At 39.0% G+C, this 15120-nt stretch overlaps 1 protein-coding gene across 1 annotated transcript in view; it reads left to right on the forward strand.

The window, feature by feature from the left end:
- Positions 1 to 15120, forward strand: part of LOC306987969 (uncharacterized protein) — a gene marked incomplete at its 5' end in the record, with an annotated part of 30893 nt that overhangs the window by 1611 nt on the left and 14162 nt on the right. Inside the window, 15 exons of the mRNA XM_079592641.1 lie at positions 399 to 497; positions 609 to 954; positions 1417 to 1616; positions 3001 to 3395; positions 5072 to 5226; positions 5361 to 5569; positions 6905 to 7044; positions 7123 to 7233; positions 7308 to 7472; positions 8738 to 8861; positions 9001 to 9204; positions 10118 to 10989; positions 11771 to 11910; positions 12079 to 12207; positions 13507 to 13850. Of these exons, the coding sequence (XP_079448767.1) occupies positions 399 to 497; positions 609 to 954; positions 1417 to 1616; positions 3001 to 3395; positions 5072 to 5226; positions 5361 to 5569; positions 6905 to 7044; positions 7123 to 7233; positions 7308 to 7472; positions 8738 to 8861; positions 9001 to 9204; positions 10118 to 10989; positions 11771 to 11910; positions 12079 to 12207; positions 13507 to 13850 (3633 nt within the window). The remainder of the gene's footprint in view (positions 1 to 398; positions 498 to 608; positions 955 to 1416; positions 1617 to 3000; positions 3396 to 5071; positions 5227 to 5360; positions 5570 to 6904; positions 7045 to 7122; positions 7234 to 7307; positions 7473 to 8737; positions 8862 to 9000; positions 9205 to 10117; positions 10990 to 11770; positions 11911 to 12078; positions 12208 to 13506; positions 13851 to 15120) is intronic.

Genomic DNA, 15120 nt, shown 5'->3' on the forward strand with positions numbered 1-15120 from the left:
TAACGCATTCATAAAAAGTAACTACAGTAAGTAATGCAGTTTGTTAATAGGGAGTAACGCAATAATGCGTTACAAATTGCAACGCATTACTTTTAAAAAGTAGCTTTCCCCAATACTGCTTGCCAGAATGTTAGCCAAATTTCTTAGAAGGTTCCCTGTTAGCTGGGTTAAGCCTAATCTGGTTTCGGATAGATAATTAATTAATAATGACTATTCTATTTAAAATGCTTAGGATTTTCAGACTTAAACTGTTTATTGCTATTACATTTTTTTTTAATTACCCAAAGGTCAAAAAGCTAATTACGATTTTTTTCCCCCACAAAGGATCATCTGAGTTTGAAACAAAAGAAAATAATTAGTTAAATCATTATTAAGTTTTGGTTAATGTCTTTATCCAGTACCATCTGCATCAGCGCCACTCAAAGGGAATCACTCAGGATTCTTCTCTTGAGGAGAAAGGAGCTGTAGTGTTCTCAACAAAAACAGTTTTCTTCAAGGTTAGTATGATATATTGAGGTTTTAAGCATTTATTATAAGCACAGAATTTTATGTAGGCATGACATGATATTATATGGACATTCATTACTCTTTTGGGGGCGGGGTTAAAGAACCGGGTTTCCTCAAACAGTCCTCCTCGTGTCCTCCTGCAGAGTCTTGTGCCACTAGAGGAGAAAGAGAAGGAAGAAAAAGAGGATGAGGAGGAAGAAGCAAAGAAAGAGGGAGTAGTAATTGTTCAAAACGCATCTTCATGTACGGACGAGGCCCCGGATGGCCAGGGGTCGCTGTCTGAGGGACCGTTTAGAGCTGCTGATGTTCACGACAAACAAAGATTTGATGAAGGAGATCCAAAACTGCAACATCATTCTTCTCCAAACACTTTAAATGATGACAGTGTTTCATCGTTTCATATTAAAGAGAGGAGATTCATGATCTATCTGTGTGGTGGATATAAAGGTATACAATTCATTTTGTTTTTTTTAAGTCTCTTATGCTCACCACTGCTTTCAAAAATACAGTAAAAGCAGTAATATTGTGATTGTGAAATATATGTTTACAACTTTTTATTTTAATATATTTTCAAATGTAATTTATTCCTGTGATCAAAGCTGAATTTTCAGCATCATTACTTCAGTGTCTTCAGTGTCACATGATCCTTCAGAAACATTATAATATGCTGATTTGGTGCTTAAAAAAACATTCTTATAATTATCAATGTTGAAATTTTGATGAGTAGAAACTAGAAAGTTAAAAGGGAACAGAATTTATTTGAAATATAAATCTATTTAAATTGCATTATAAATGTCTTTACTGTAACTTTTTACCAATGTGATTGATGCATTCTAGTTGAATAAATTACAAATAAATTGAATTAAAATTTAAATTTAAATCTGCAGATAAACTATGTTGTGTGTGTAGATACCATCCCAGAGCGCAGTGCACTGATGGAGAGTGTGTATCCTCGGCTGTATCTACACTGTAAGCAGAGAGGATATGATTTCAGGATGATAGATCTGCGGGCAGGACTCGGAGATCATGTTTCGGACCATCATGATTTGACAGAGGTGCACATGGAGACACTTAGGCGTTGTCAGGAGACCGAGGGGCCAGACTTTTTTGTAAGATTAATTGTTTTTTTACATTCCAAGAGAGTATTTTTTATCAGTATTTAAAGTCAATCATTTTATCCCTTAAAACTCACCATTTGATCACCAAAATGACATATTTAAAGTTTTTTCCTTGGATAAAAAAATCTTCAAGCCTTAAAATAGCTTGAATGTAACTCTTCACCCTTGCCTCATTTAGTATACGCAGTGCTATGAATATGCAAATGATCCCCGCCTCCACTCACTCAACTTTAGCTGGAAAGTAAAATTATTCAAGAACCGCTATAAAGCCAAAACAATCTCTGTTACCTTAAATTATACGTTTATCTCGGTAAAGCAGCTTTGAAACAATCTACATAGTTAAAAGCGCTTTATAAATGAAGATGACTTGACTTGACTTGACTTGACTCACACCAGCTCAGAGATCCACTTGTTGACGATCACACGTTGACCTGATTGGTTACAAGGTAGTTTGTGACGTCAGAAACACCAGCGATTTCAAACCACATTTTTGAGATTGTCTTTGGTTCATTGCAGTTTTAAGGAGAAAATATTCAGCAATGGTGTTGACGTATGCATTTGTACATGATTTGTCTTAAAACATATTAAAAACACCACATACCGCAGTCCGCCCGGATCCAGGCCGTATCCAGATCTGATGAAGGACCAGCGCCTGGACAAGATGACAACGCAGTCCTGAACTAGCGTCTCTCCCCTGTGAAGACCTCTTTCCCTTCCCTTTACCTCAACACAGATAAAACGTCAAAATAATTCCAGTTTACGTGGCTACACGGAAGCGATAAAAAATTCTGTATTATGCATTTTTAAGGCCAGACAAGTCATTTGTTGAGGTCAATTTGTAAGGAAAGACTAGACGCCTGCGCTCATATATATTCAAATGCACATACCTATAGGCTAAACACATAATACGCATGTGCACGGCGTCAGCGTTCTCACAGGTTCGTGTTTTGGAAGTTTGTGCAGATTTTTCAAGGCCTGCACCTTGTAACCTATTTCAAGGTTTGCGTTCTCGAGCCGCCAGGCACTGTTGTTGTGCGAATGAGCGGGCCGGAGCGCGTTAAGGGTTTTCTGTTAGAACGTGTCGTGTTAGCGGCCCCTAAGTTAATAACTAATGATCTTTGCAACGGAAGTAAATCAATCAAAACTAACTTTAGCTGGACAATAACTTTATTCCAGAGCTGCTGTAAAGACAAAACAATCTCTGTTACTTTAATTTCCTATTATTATCACTGTAAAGCTGCTTTGAAACAATCTATGTTTTTAAAAACACTATATAAGTGTATATAAAGGTGACTTGACTTGACATAGACATAAACCACGTTAAAAGCTTGATTTTCACTTGATTTTCACTTTAAGTCTTTTCTTCGTCTTGTAGGTGTTCACTGGACAGAAGCATGAGATACGGTCACTGCCAGATACCATTCCCCAAGCAGACTTTGAAGCGATTTTAAAACTGGTTGAGAGAAGCAAGAAGAAGCTGTCCAGGAGACCGTCAGACATGGCTGTTGACTCACAATCCAGTATTGGCACTGGTGACAGTAGGAGTTTTGTTCTTGATAAGGAACTCATTCTGTCGGAGGAGACGGAACCTTCCCAAAGTTCTGCCGTCATGAGTGAAAACTCCATCTCCAGCTGTTCCATGTCAGATGGAGACGAGACACAGCTGGCCAGGAGCTGGATGGACTACGACCAGGATTCGACTCTCTTGCAGACATGGTATAAGCTGGATAAAAACACAGTTCCTGCTGTGTACCGCTTGCTTCCTGTCAGGTTAGTGTCTTCAGTGACGTGATCCTGCATATCACATAAAAAGTATGAACTAACATAGTTAAAACTATTGTATATTAGATTACTTGTAAAAGTAAACGTGTTTAAAAATGTATTTTCATAATTTCCAGTTTCTTTTATTGAACATGAACAGCTGAAGTCACAGGATTATAGACTAATGTCTACGAATCAGGAACTACTTGCCGAACAAGCTGAAAACAATGGAGTAATTGCTACTATCGTTACTGAGCTTTCATGAGATATATACAACTCTCTTTGTTTGGTTCCCATGGCAGAGAATAGTGATTATGATGATAATAGACACAATACAACTTGTATTGATGCAGTTGTCATGTTTAGAGAGGACATATTATGCCTTTTTACAAAGTTTTGGTTTTGGGGTCTACTTGAATAGGTCTTTATATTTAAATGTTCAAAAAGCGCATTATTTTTCACATATTTGACATTGTTGCAGCACCTCTCTTCCCAGTCTGTCAGTATCGCTCTGTTTAATTCCTGTCTCTATGAAGCTCCTCCATCTGAAAAGCGCAATGTGCTCTGATTGGCCGGCTGGATCAGTGTGTTGTGATTGGTCAACCACTTCAAATGTCACACCCCTTACCCCAACCGCGTTTCAACACATTACTAATGCAACCCAACCAACTTTATTTAGCGTATGCCTTGGGCGGGAATATTGTGACGTGTTCGTTCCCGGAAGAAAAATCAAGACTACAATGGAGGCGTTTCAGGGAGTTCAGAAACAGTGACACTGATATAGAGAAGAACTGCCTTTTGAGTGACTTTGTAACTTGGCAGAACTTTTTCATGCTCAATAGCAAGATTACACACAAAAAAAAAAGGAAAATGAAAAAAAGCACAATAGGTCCTCTTTAACTTCCCCTCCTTCTTGCAGCGACATCTCTTCTCTGATGATGTGTTTACTAGCGTGAGGGCGGGGCAACCTGTCACTCACATGAGATCGACCAATAGCAAACCACAACCATACAACCAATCAATTCCCAACGGTCAAAATCAAGTCCCGCCCTGTATTTTTTTCTTGTTCAAGAAGCCGTTTCATTTGGAAATACGTCACAAAAGGGAAGAAAAGACTAATGTTGTGGCAAAAATTCATCAAACAAACATCACTGCGTAAGAGACACTCAGAGTCAAATTATAAAAAGAGAAGTATTTATTCTTGCAAGAATAGGAGCAGTCTAATACACAGCTGTTACCCTGTGCAGAAGAGTGACACACCCTCGGACAGACTCAACTAGCTTTTATCTTAGTTTCAAGGCCTTCTTCCCGCCAGAGCCTTCCTCCCAGTAGTTTTCCATCCAGTAGTTTTCCATAGACAAGGAAGCCATAACACTAGTTTAGATTCGTTACTAGTTGGCCCAATAAACCCCCCCTTCACCAAATGGCCTTCTGACATCTAGGTCAGAGGTCCTTGTTTGTCTGTTCTCTGGAGTGTCTCTCCCTTCTGCCTCCCCAGGTACATAAACAGAATCTTCTCTCACTACAAGTGAGAGACACACATGTGACATTCTTTGAATCATCCATATTTTACTAAAGATCAATGAATATCATAAAACTTCCACCACACTAACTTCAGTTTAGTGCCTAATTCTAGTTCTAATTTTTTGTTTTTAATCAAGCTTTTTCCATTTATTTTGTAATAGCACACATCACCCTGACTTCCTCAGCCGGGATGGGCATCGCAGGAAGCTGGGAAGGAAGGCATGGCGCTCTTCCTGTGTGAAACTGTGGAACGTGCTGTGGCGGTCTGGACCCGAGGCCATTGGAGGAGAAGCCGCCTGCCGTCTGCTTAGAACAGGTGTTTTGCAGACATAATGAAGTTGCATAGAAGTTTAGTTGTCAATCACAGACGCAGATGAAGCCTGCACTCATCTTACTTGAATCAGTCTTGAGAATTGATGTAAAGAAGCCTTATGTATGTGTATGTTTCAGCGTTGGACTGGGAAGTGGAACAGGGTCTTGGAGGGAAACAGCCACCAGAGGAGTACAGTCACTGTTATAAGAGGATCATCACTGACCTTCTGTTCAATCTGAAAAATGAATACGCATCACACTTTATAGACCTACACAAAGGAAGACCTGAAATCAACCAAACCTTACATCAAGCTCAGCAGCGCTTTATACGCAACATCCACCTCAAGGTCTGTCTCTAATCTATCCATCACACTCACACTATGGGCCCTATTTTAACGATCTGAAACGCAAGTGTCAAAGCGCAAAGCGCAAGTAACTTTGTGGGCGGGTCTTGGGCGCTGTTGCTATTTTCCCGGCGGGATAAATGACTCTTGCGCCCGACGCAAATCTAAAAGGGGTTGGTCTGAAGTAGCTTCATTATTCATAGGTGTGGTTTGGACATAACGTGAAATAAACCAATCAGAGCGTCCTCTCACATTCCCTTTAAGAGCAGGCGCGCTTGTTCCAACGTGGATTGCTATTATAACGGCGGATTTGCTGGCGCACGCCAGAACCGGTTCACAGCCGAGGAGACCAGCGTTCTTGTCAGGGCCGTAAAACACAGAGAAGTGACATTGGGGATGATGGGAGAAACCCACCCAAATAAACTTTGGTTAAACAGGCGTATAATTTGGGTAAATGTGTAGCCTAATCTATATTTTTTTATTTTTTTATCTAGATAGATTTTTTTCACATCTTCACGGACACAACAATGATTTCCCTCGTGTGTTAATGTTTTTCCCTGTAATAATGTATGATTTGCAAAAATGAAAACTGCTGCGTCTGTTTATATTAGAGAATCAAAGTGTATGCGCGTTAACACGCTACATTATGGCCAGGCACGCGCCCTTAAAATACCATTTGACTAACGCGCCACTGTCTTTAGACTGGGTTTTTCCTGGTCAGTGGCGGAATTGCTTTCTAAAACTGGAAAATAGCACCAGGGAACTTTTGCGCAGGAACACCCCTCCTCTTTTTGCCGAACCGCCCCCGCGAGCGCAAGTTCATTCCCTAATTAACCGACGTGCGTCTGTGGAGGGAAAAGTGAAGTCCGCTGTGAGTCGGGTGCAAAATAGGAATAATACATGCGTCGGTGTACAAAGTCAATTCCGCTGGGTGCAAGATAGGGCCCTATGTGTGTTTTTTTATTAATACTTTTAATACTCTGCTAGTATGCAGTAAATTGATCAAAAGTGAGAGTAAATACTACAAAAGATTTCCATTTAAAAAAATGCTGTTCTTTTAAACTTTCTATTCATCAAAGGATCCTGAGAAAGAAAAGAAAAACTAAGCAGCATAACGGTTCTCAACATTGAAAATAATATCTATCTATCTATCTACCTATCTATCTATCTATCTATCTATCTATCTATCTATCTATCTATCTATCTATCTATCTATCTATCTATCTATCTATCTATCTATCTATCTATCTATCTATCTATCTGTCTATCTGTCTATCTATATATAAATGTGTTGTAGTACAACAAATGTAAGCATCTTGTATCTATATTATCTTCAAGCTGCGACACACTAATATCCATGAGACTAACGTCAGCTGGGGAAGGAAAGGTCTGAGTGCCAAACACAACCGATCTCATCAGTTCTACGTGGATCGGCTCTGCTCACACTTCCAGCGCACGGTCACTGCATCCCTCAACAGGCAAGACGTCCCTCTGTTCCTGTCATCTCACTTTACTTTATCACTGTCTGTCAAGGTGTTCTCAAAGTGTTGCTTCAGATTTATGCAGGTCCGTCAGGCTAAAGGCTCCTTCGACATGCAGAGGAAAGATGTTTCCAGACTCCGAGTTGAAGAAGAGATTCGGCGTCATGTCAGATTTGGGAAAACACTGTAAGTCACAGATTCGAACATGATTCAATTTAGTTTGAATTCCAACATGAATATCGTTTCTTTCTCCTTGTTAGAGCACAGGGCTATGTGTTCAGGCAGGACTTTCTGATGGAAGTGAAGCATGTGCTTCAAGCATCATCGTCCTCCCAGAATGCTGTGCTGTTACTGGGCGAATTGGGGTCTGGAAAGAGCACGACACTCGCCAAACTGGCACAGCTCATACCCACTTGGATACCTGGGTAGGCAAACAAAGGAACTCTGATTTTAAACATTTTTAAATAGTTTTAAAAAATGCACTACCGATTAAAAGTTGAAAGTGTTTGAAAGAAGTCTCTTATGCTTACCACGTCTGCATTAATTGAATCAGAAATACAGTAAAGAGTAATATTTTAAAATATTATTACAATTCAAAATAACTGTTTTCTATTTCAGTATATTATAAAATGTAATAAAAAAAATTATGGCAAAGCTGAATTTTCAGCATCATTACTCCAGTCTTCAGATGCTCTGTAACCATTTCTTATTATGATTATATAGTTAAAGGGATAGTTCACCCAAAAAGGTAAATTCTGTCATTATTTACTCAAATCGTATCAAACCCATTAGACTTTCGTTCATCTTCAAAACACACATGAAGATAATTTAATAAAATGTAAGAGATTTATGTCCCTTCATTGACAGCTACACAACTGACACCTTGACGCTTTAAAAAGTTCATAAAGAGATCAAAACTAATCCATGTGAATCGAGCGGTTTAGTCCAAAATTCTGAAGAGACTCGATCGCTTTATATGATGAACAGATTAAATTTAGGCTTTTATTCACATATACAGTAAAGTTTTTTGTATATGTGAATAAAAACCTAAAATTAATCTGTAAACATTGATCAGCGAACATAAACAGAAGCTCAACCAAACCTGCTTGATGTGCAAGAACAAACCTCAGTGCTGAAACTCAAATGTGATGCGTAACACGAGAACGAACCTCATTGGTTCTTGCTGAAGCTCAAATGTGATGCGTAACACGAGAACGAACCTCATTGGTTCTTGCTGAAGCTCAAATGTGATGCTTAACACAAGAACGAACTTCATTGGTTCTCGCACGTCAAGCGAACATGTTTGAGCTTCCGTTTACCACAACTAATGTGTGAATTGATTAATTTTTAAATGTGAATAAAAGCATAAATTAAATCTGTTCATCATATAAAGCGATCGAGTCTCTTCATAAAATTTGGACTAAACAGCTCAAATCATGTGGATTAGTTTTACGATCTCTTTATGAACTTTTTTAAGCGTCAAAGTGGTAGTTGCGTAGCTGTCAATGGAGGGACAAAAATCGTATATTTCATCAAAAATATCTTCATTTGCGTTAAGAAGATAAAACATAGTCTTATTGGTTTGGAGCAACATGAGGGTGAGTAATTAATGACAGAATTGTAATTTTGGGGTGAATTAACCCTTTAAAGGACAAAACTGCTTAATCTGGATTATTGTGTTAACTCTTAGGAATGCCACAGTGCTGACCTGCTTTGTGGGCCTGACATCTGAGAGCAGAAACGTGCGTCTGCTCCTCCAGACCCTGTGTCTGCAGTTAGCCAACATCTATAGCCTCAAAACAGAGATATCTGAGGTACAGAAAAACTTCAAAGATAAATCAAATATTCATAAGGTCTTTTACACCGTAATGGATACGTGATATTATGAGATTGCTTATCTGTCTCACAGATAGTGTTGCACTATGAAATGCAGTCTACGTGTTTTCCTCCCAGTCACTGTCAGAGTTGTCCAGTCAGCTGTGCTCATTGTTGGGCCTGGTGACAGAAGACCGGCCCTTGACCCTGGTGCTGGATGGTCTGGATAATCTGAGTGAGGAACATGAGGCTGACCTTTCCTGGCTTAGTAATATTCTTCTGCCGAACGTCTTCACTGTCCTGTCTGCCGGCACACAGTCTAAATGTGCTCAGATTCTGCAGGTGAGCAGATGGGTCATAGCGGACTTACACAAAAGTTTGGGGTCGGTTAGATATTTTATATTACACGGCTCTGTCTAATACTTGATTCTGATTGGTCAATCGCGCCATGCAGCGGTATGTTATTCCCAGATAACAACCGCTGAAAACAGATAACAGGCTCATCCAAGTCAGCAGCGCTAAACGCTTGCTAGGAAAGTTTTTCTTCGTGGAAGTTTTGCATTTGGTGAGCTATATATATATAAAAAATCTATATTATGTGTACAGTTATTTTATTATGCCATCCAGAATCGTGGACTCGCTCTCTCTTGTTTCATACAAACGCAGCTGCTGCCATTTTGTGACTATTGTTTTGTGCACTGTTGGATTATAAGATACAAACAGGTATGATTATAAAACAGCTTAATCAGAAATCAATATCTCTTATCTCCATAATTATTTATGTGGCGAAATGCTGTGTAATAAGTGGTATGAGTGTACCGTATCCCTTAAATGTCCGTCTAGTTTGAACTTGCCGCGCTGCAACTGCTCTCTCCGTGGAAGCTTTGCATTTAAAGACCTAATCAAATATTTCAACTCAGATCAATATTTTGTGTCTTATTATTTACTTATGTGGCAAGTAGCCGTGTAATAAGCGTGATGTTGTAAATCCAACCGGTTGTTATATCAGAAGAATAAACCCCTTCAGGCTGATGCAAGAGCCCTTCACTTCACGTCGGGGTCCTTTTTAATGTTGTTTAAATCTCTATGATAATATACAAATAAATACTTTTATTTTATTCAGACAGGTCAATAAAGCAAGGGGAATATTTACTCTAGACACTCACGGATCCCTAGTGAATATGATAATCAAAGAGATGATTGTTTTTTGAGGGTGTTCACAGTTTGAATTTCATTTTCCCTTTGTCTCTTGCAGTCCCAGGTTAAGGTCGCTGTCCTGCCCCTTCCTGCTCTTCACCGTGATGAGATCGCATCAGGACTGGCTTCCAGACTAGCTTCGGATTTTCGCCAACTAAATGAAAGCCAGTGGAGCTTTTTATTCCAGTCCTGTCTATCCTGTCCATCCCCTCTCTACCTCAATTTAGCCTATGTTGAGACCAGACAATGGAGGTCATTTACACCAAAAGAGAGTCTCGACATCCCTACGGATCCAAATCAACTTTTCGTCAGCATCCTTGTTAGGTTGGAGCGAGAGCAGGGGTCGTGTTTGGTGCGACGTATGGCTTTGCTCGTATCACTGTCCTGTTCTGGCGTGACCGAAGAGGAACTTTTAGTGCTTTTGGGACGCGATGGTAATGTCACACGTGAGATGGCTGTTTTGCATCATCAGACACTTCCCGTTTCCGAATACTCCCCAGTGCCTTATGCGTTTGTGGCACGACTGCTGCACAATCTGAAGGATTACATCAGCCAAGTGGAAAGTGACGGCACGTGGGTGCTGCGCTGGACTCACGCGGAGTTCGGCTACGTCGTCTTGCAGCGATACGCACCAACAGAAGACTCAATCAAAGCGGTCCATGCAGATTTTGCAGATTACTTTAATGGAAACGTCCCAAATAGCCAAGTTTTTCAGCCGCTAGCTTGGATCAGGAAGGAGAAGGGAAGGAGGTGCTATGAATTTAATTTGCGCAAACTCCACTGTTTGCCGCATCATTACATCCACTCGGGGCAAATAATTCCCTTACTCACGCGATGTCTTTTTAACTACGAGTTCCTGCTGCATAAACTGTGGGGTCTGTCCGTCGGTCATGTCGAGGAGGACCTTAAAGCTGCAGTCATACCGGATAAGTACGACGATATGATCACCAAACAAGTGTGTTTTGCAGGAATAGCTGTTTGATATTATTGGGATAGAACAGTCAATTGGTGCGTTCAAGTCATGTCGGAAAGATTGTGTTTGAACGCACATGAACGGCACAACAAAGTGATAAATACCAGTAGGAAGCTAGGGAATTTTTTGAACACTGATGTTGATGAGTTGGGACCGTGTCAGTGAGAAACATGACAGGATACCACAATACTTAAAGGTATTTTCCAATGAAAATTTTCAGGCTTTTTTATTTACAACACAATAAGATAATGGTATGCACAAAAAATTATAGCGTTGTAATATAACAATATAATAATATGTAATGATAAAGTTTACTGTGGCTTTGTAAATTAATAAATAACATAAAAAAGCAAAACACACCTGATGCACATTCTTTGTTAAAAAGTTAAAAAACCTGGCTGTATTTTTGTGTAGTTAATTAAGAGAAGGTACACTTGATCTTACCCTGACGAAAATGTCTTGAACGCACCTCACTTTGAAAAAATTACTTCCCAACTTAAACGCACCATAAAAACCTTGACACAAAGTGTAACTCACACATTTTATATATATATATATATCTTTATTTTTATTTTTATATATATATATTCTTACCTCTTTTGCTCAGAAGTCTTAAAAATAAATAAATATTTATAAACAATTAAATACATTTTAAAAATAGTTTTTGGATATTATGGGGATAAACATGTCTAATTGTATATTTTGAAGTAAAAAACTGTGCTTGTGTGTGTGTTACAGAGAGCTTCTGGACGTGAAGTTGCTGGAGCAGGTTTTGTGTCTTTCACATTCTGTGCTCTTGAATGATCCTTGCCAGCTGGCATCTCAACTCTTGGGCCGGTTGGAACGGATCATTTCCCAAGATAAACCTGTTACTCCAGGTACACACACAAACATACATCTTATATATATATATATATATATATATATATATATATATATATATATATATATATATACTTTACACTGCACTATACACAAGAAAACCTAAAACCCCTGTATGTTTTAATGTCAAGCCAAAACTCATATCTCAGTGTATGTTGTTCCAGGTGACCCAAGAAGATACTCTTTTCTGCATGATCTGTTAGCACAATGCAAGAGCTCTTCTCTGCCTGTTCTTGTGCCCTCGTACACCTGCCTGCTTCCTCCAGGGGGACTCGCACACACACTCCTTTCAGGTACACACACTCCTTTCAGGTACCCATATTCAATTTCTTCACAACTTCTGAAGGGCTCAGTTTCCCAACATCACTTCAGCTGTGATTTTGGTTTAATCTATGTCCTGGGAAAATCTTGGAGTCGTGGGTTTCCTTGGGAATTTCCTAGGGGGTTTCGGAACAGTGTTTTTTTTTTTGTTTTTTTTTTACATTACTTGTAGAGAGATTAATTACACACAGTTATTCCAACTCTGTGAAGTTTTAGTTCACTGTATGCTTTTAAAATGCAAGTTGATAAGTTACGAAATACAGATTACAATAGTTGTCCAATGAATTACAGGTCAGTTGACAAGCACATAAACATTCTGGTACTGTACACAAAAAGTGGGCAATAGTTTTGGCATAGAATAAACTAGCATAGACTAAAACGAATAAAAATAGTTTTCAATAACTGAAATAAAGTAACATGAATATTAGATAAAAAATAGGTATCCTTCCCAACTTAATGACTCAAGTTGAAGTACTAAAATTACTGATACTAAAACTGAAATAAAAAGAAATGAAAGCTAAATAGAAATATAACAAAATAACAAAATTACTAAAACTTAAAATAATTCAGATGAAAACTAAAAATGTAAAAATAAAAGCACATACACTTTTGTATTACCAGTATGAGCTAAAATATTTTTTATTTTCCTTAATTTACTTCATGCAATTCTTAAATACATTGATTGCTAATATGGATTTTATTCACTACTGCCCTCTTTCTGCATGCAGAATAAGGAAGTGGGTTTATGCGGTTTGACAAATGAATGATGTGTCACGTGGAATTAAGCGCACAGCTGTTGTAGTTCTTGTGTAGCAAGTTCAAGTTTGAGGTTTGACTGTGTGGAAAATAACTGTTGCAGAATGTGCCACACCTTGGTAGATCATGCATATTAGCGAGTACAAACCAAGAAGCTACAGTTGCTTTGCACACCAACTAGGCTTTATATCTCTAACAATAAAGTCTATCTTCTGGCATCAAAATCCCCAGTGATTTTTCACAGAGGCGACAGAAGCCACGACAACAAGTCTGTTGGTGTAATTTCATGTACTTTTTCATTCAAAAAGCTAAAGCTGTCACTCTGAAAACCCATTGGAAACTCCAGAGGGGAACCAAACCCTTTGCGAATTAGTCGGCCTACTGGTTTGGCCTACACATTGAGTGAACAGCTGTATAACCTGCAGTGGTTTATGACCAAAATCTAAAATAAGATTCTTTATCACATAATGACTGAACCTTAACTGTCCTTAACACCCCGACCCATATTGAACTAGGTCACATGAGTGTTGTGACAGCCCTGGCTCATGGTCGGCATCACATGGTTTCCTGCTCCTCTGATGGACTGCTGAATCTGTGGCGTCTGGATGAGCAAACGAGGCCCGTTCGGTCGATACCGAGGGCTCATGGACCTGCCGTCGACTGGGCTGCCGACTCGCTCACCCTCTGTCTAGACGACAGTGTGCTTGTGCTACAGATGGGCCACTGCCTGCAGGTGAGAGAGGTGGATTCTGGGAAGGTGCTGTACACGGAGAAGGAGTCTTTGGATGTTCCTGTAGTCACATCTGCCTGTGATGGGCGGTTGCTGGTGGTTTTTTATGATGGAAGTCACATGGTTAAGGTGAGACTTCGGACTCTCTCGTTCTTTCTATATGTCTATATGGTAAAAAAAAAAAACAGGTATGGTTGCCAGAAATTCATTCAATAATTTGTTACATTTAATAATTTGTTATACATTTATATAGCACTTTTCTAGGTAGTGCTTTACATATGGAAGGGGGAATCTCCTCAAACACCACAATGTTTCAGATATAACAGAATGGCATATTTGTGTCTGTATATTTTCCAATATATAGCTGTATATTTTATTAAGAGATATAATGTTAATATTCTAATCTTCTTAATGATACAATATGTAAGAATTTTTTAATAAAATATCCAAAAATCACTTGCACTGTGTGATATATTTCCTGCAGTTGTGTACTTACAATATCCCAAAAGTTCCCAAAGATTTTTCATTTCAGAGAAATTCCCATTTTAAATAATCCAATTTTAATTTTCCGTCCTGGAATCCCTGTTCACTTGTCGCCTGTCAATGATGTAATATCCGCGTTATCTCTGGTTTCCGGCCGCTCGTAGAACTGCCATAGTAACCATGGCGACAGACGTGGACAACTGCGTAGTGCGTAACGTCTAGTGGCACGCTGTTGTTGTTTCGTTCAAACATTATGGACCATGGCAAGCAGACTTTGGAAAAAAATTAGGATCAATATCAATAAATGAGAGCTCCACGTCCGTGACAAACTTCGACTTGACACATCTCTTGCATGTACTTTATTAGACAGGTGAGCAAATGTACATAAAACTAATCAATGTTATATAGTTCAACATGATGAAATGTTAGAATATGATCTGTATGTTATTCTAATGTTGATCTAGCTTACGGCTAGTCTCATATAGCTAGCAAACTAACACATAGAATAACATTAAACTGCATTTGAGTGTGTTGAAAGTTATAGTGTGATAGTGTAGAGCGAGTGAATCAGAGCGGCGTTACCTCACAAGTACGTCTAATAAACTGACCTAAGTGAGAATTATTCTGCACTTGCGGGTAGTTCGGTAGAATTAAATGTTATTAACATTTATAAACAACTTATTCCTTTATATCCACGGGACTCGCGTGTGTGCGCTGATATCTGTCTCTTATTAGCAATCGCGCCCTGCTTCATACCAGTCATGATAAAAACATCAATGTATTCACTCATCCATAAACATTATTAGATCCATCGGCTTGACGACAAATTCCATAATTCCGCAGGAAATGTTGCGTCATCAACCTACGCCTTTGTTATTGTAAGAGGTTAGCGACCCCTAGCGGCGAAAAAAATGGG

Source organism: Phoxinus phoxinus (assembly GCF_949152265.1).
Source record: "Phoxinus phoxinus genome assembly, chromosome: 2".
Taxonomy (NCBI): Eukaryota; Metazoa; Chordata; class Actinopteri; order Cypriniformes; family Leuciscidae; genus Phoxinus; species Phoxinus phoxinus.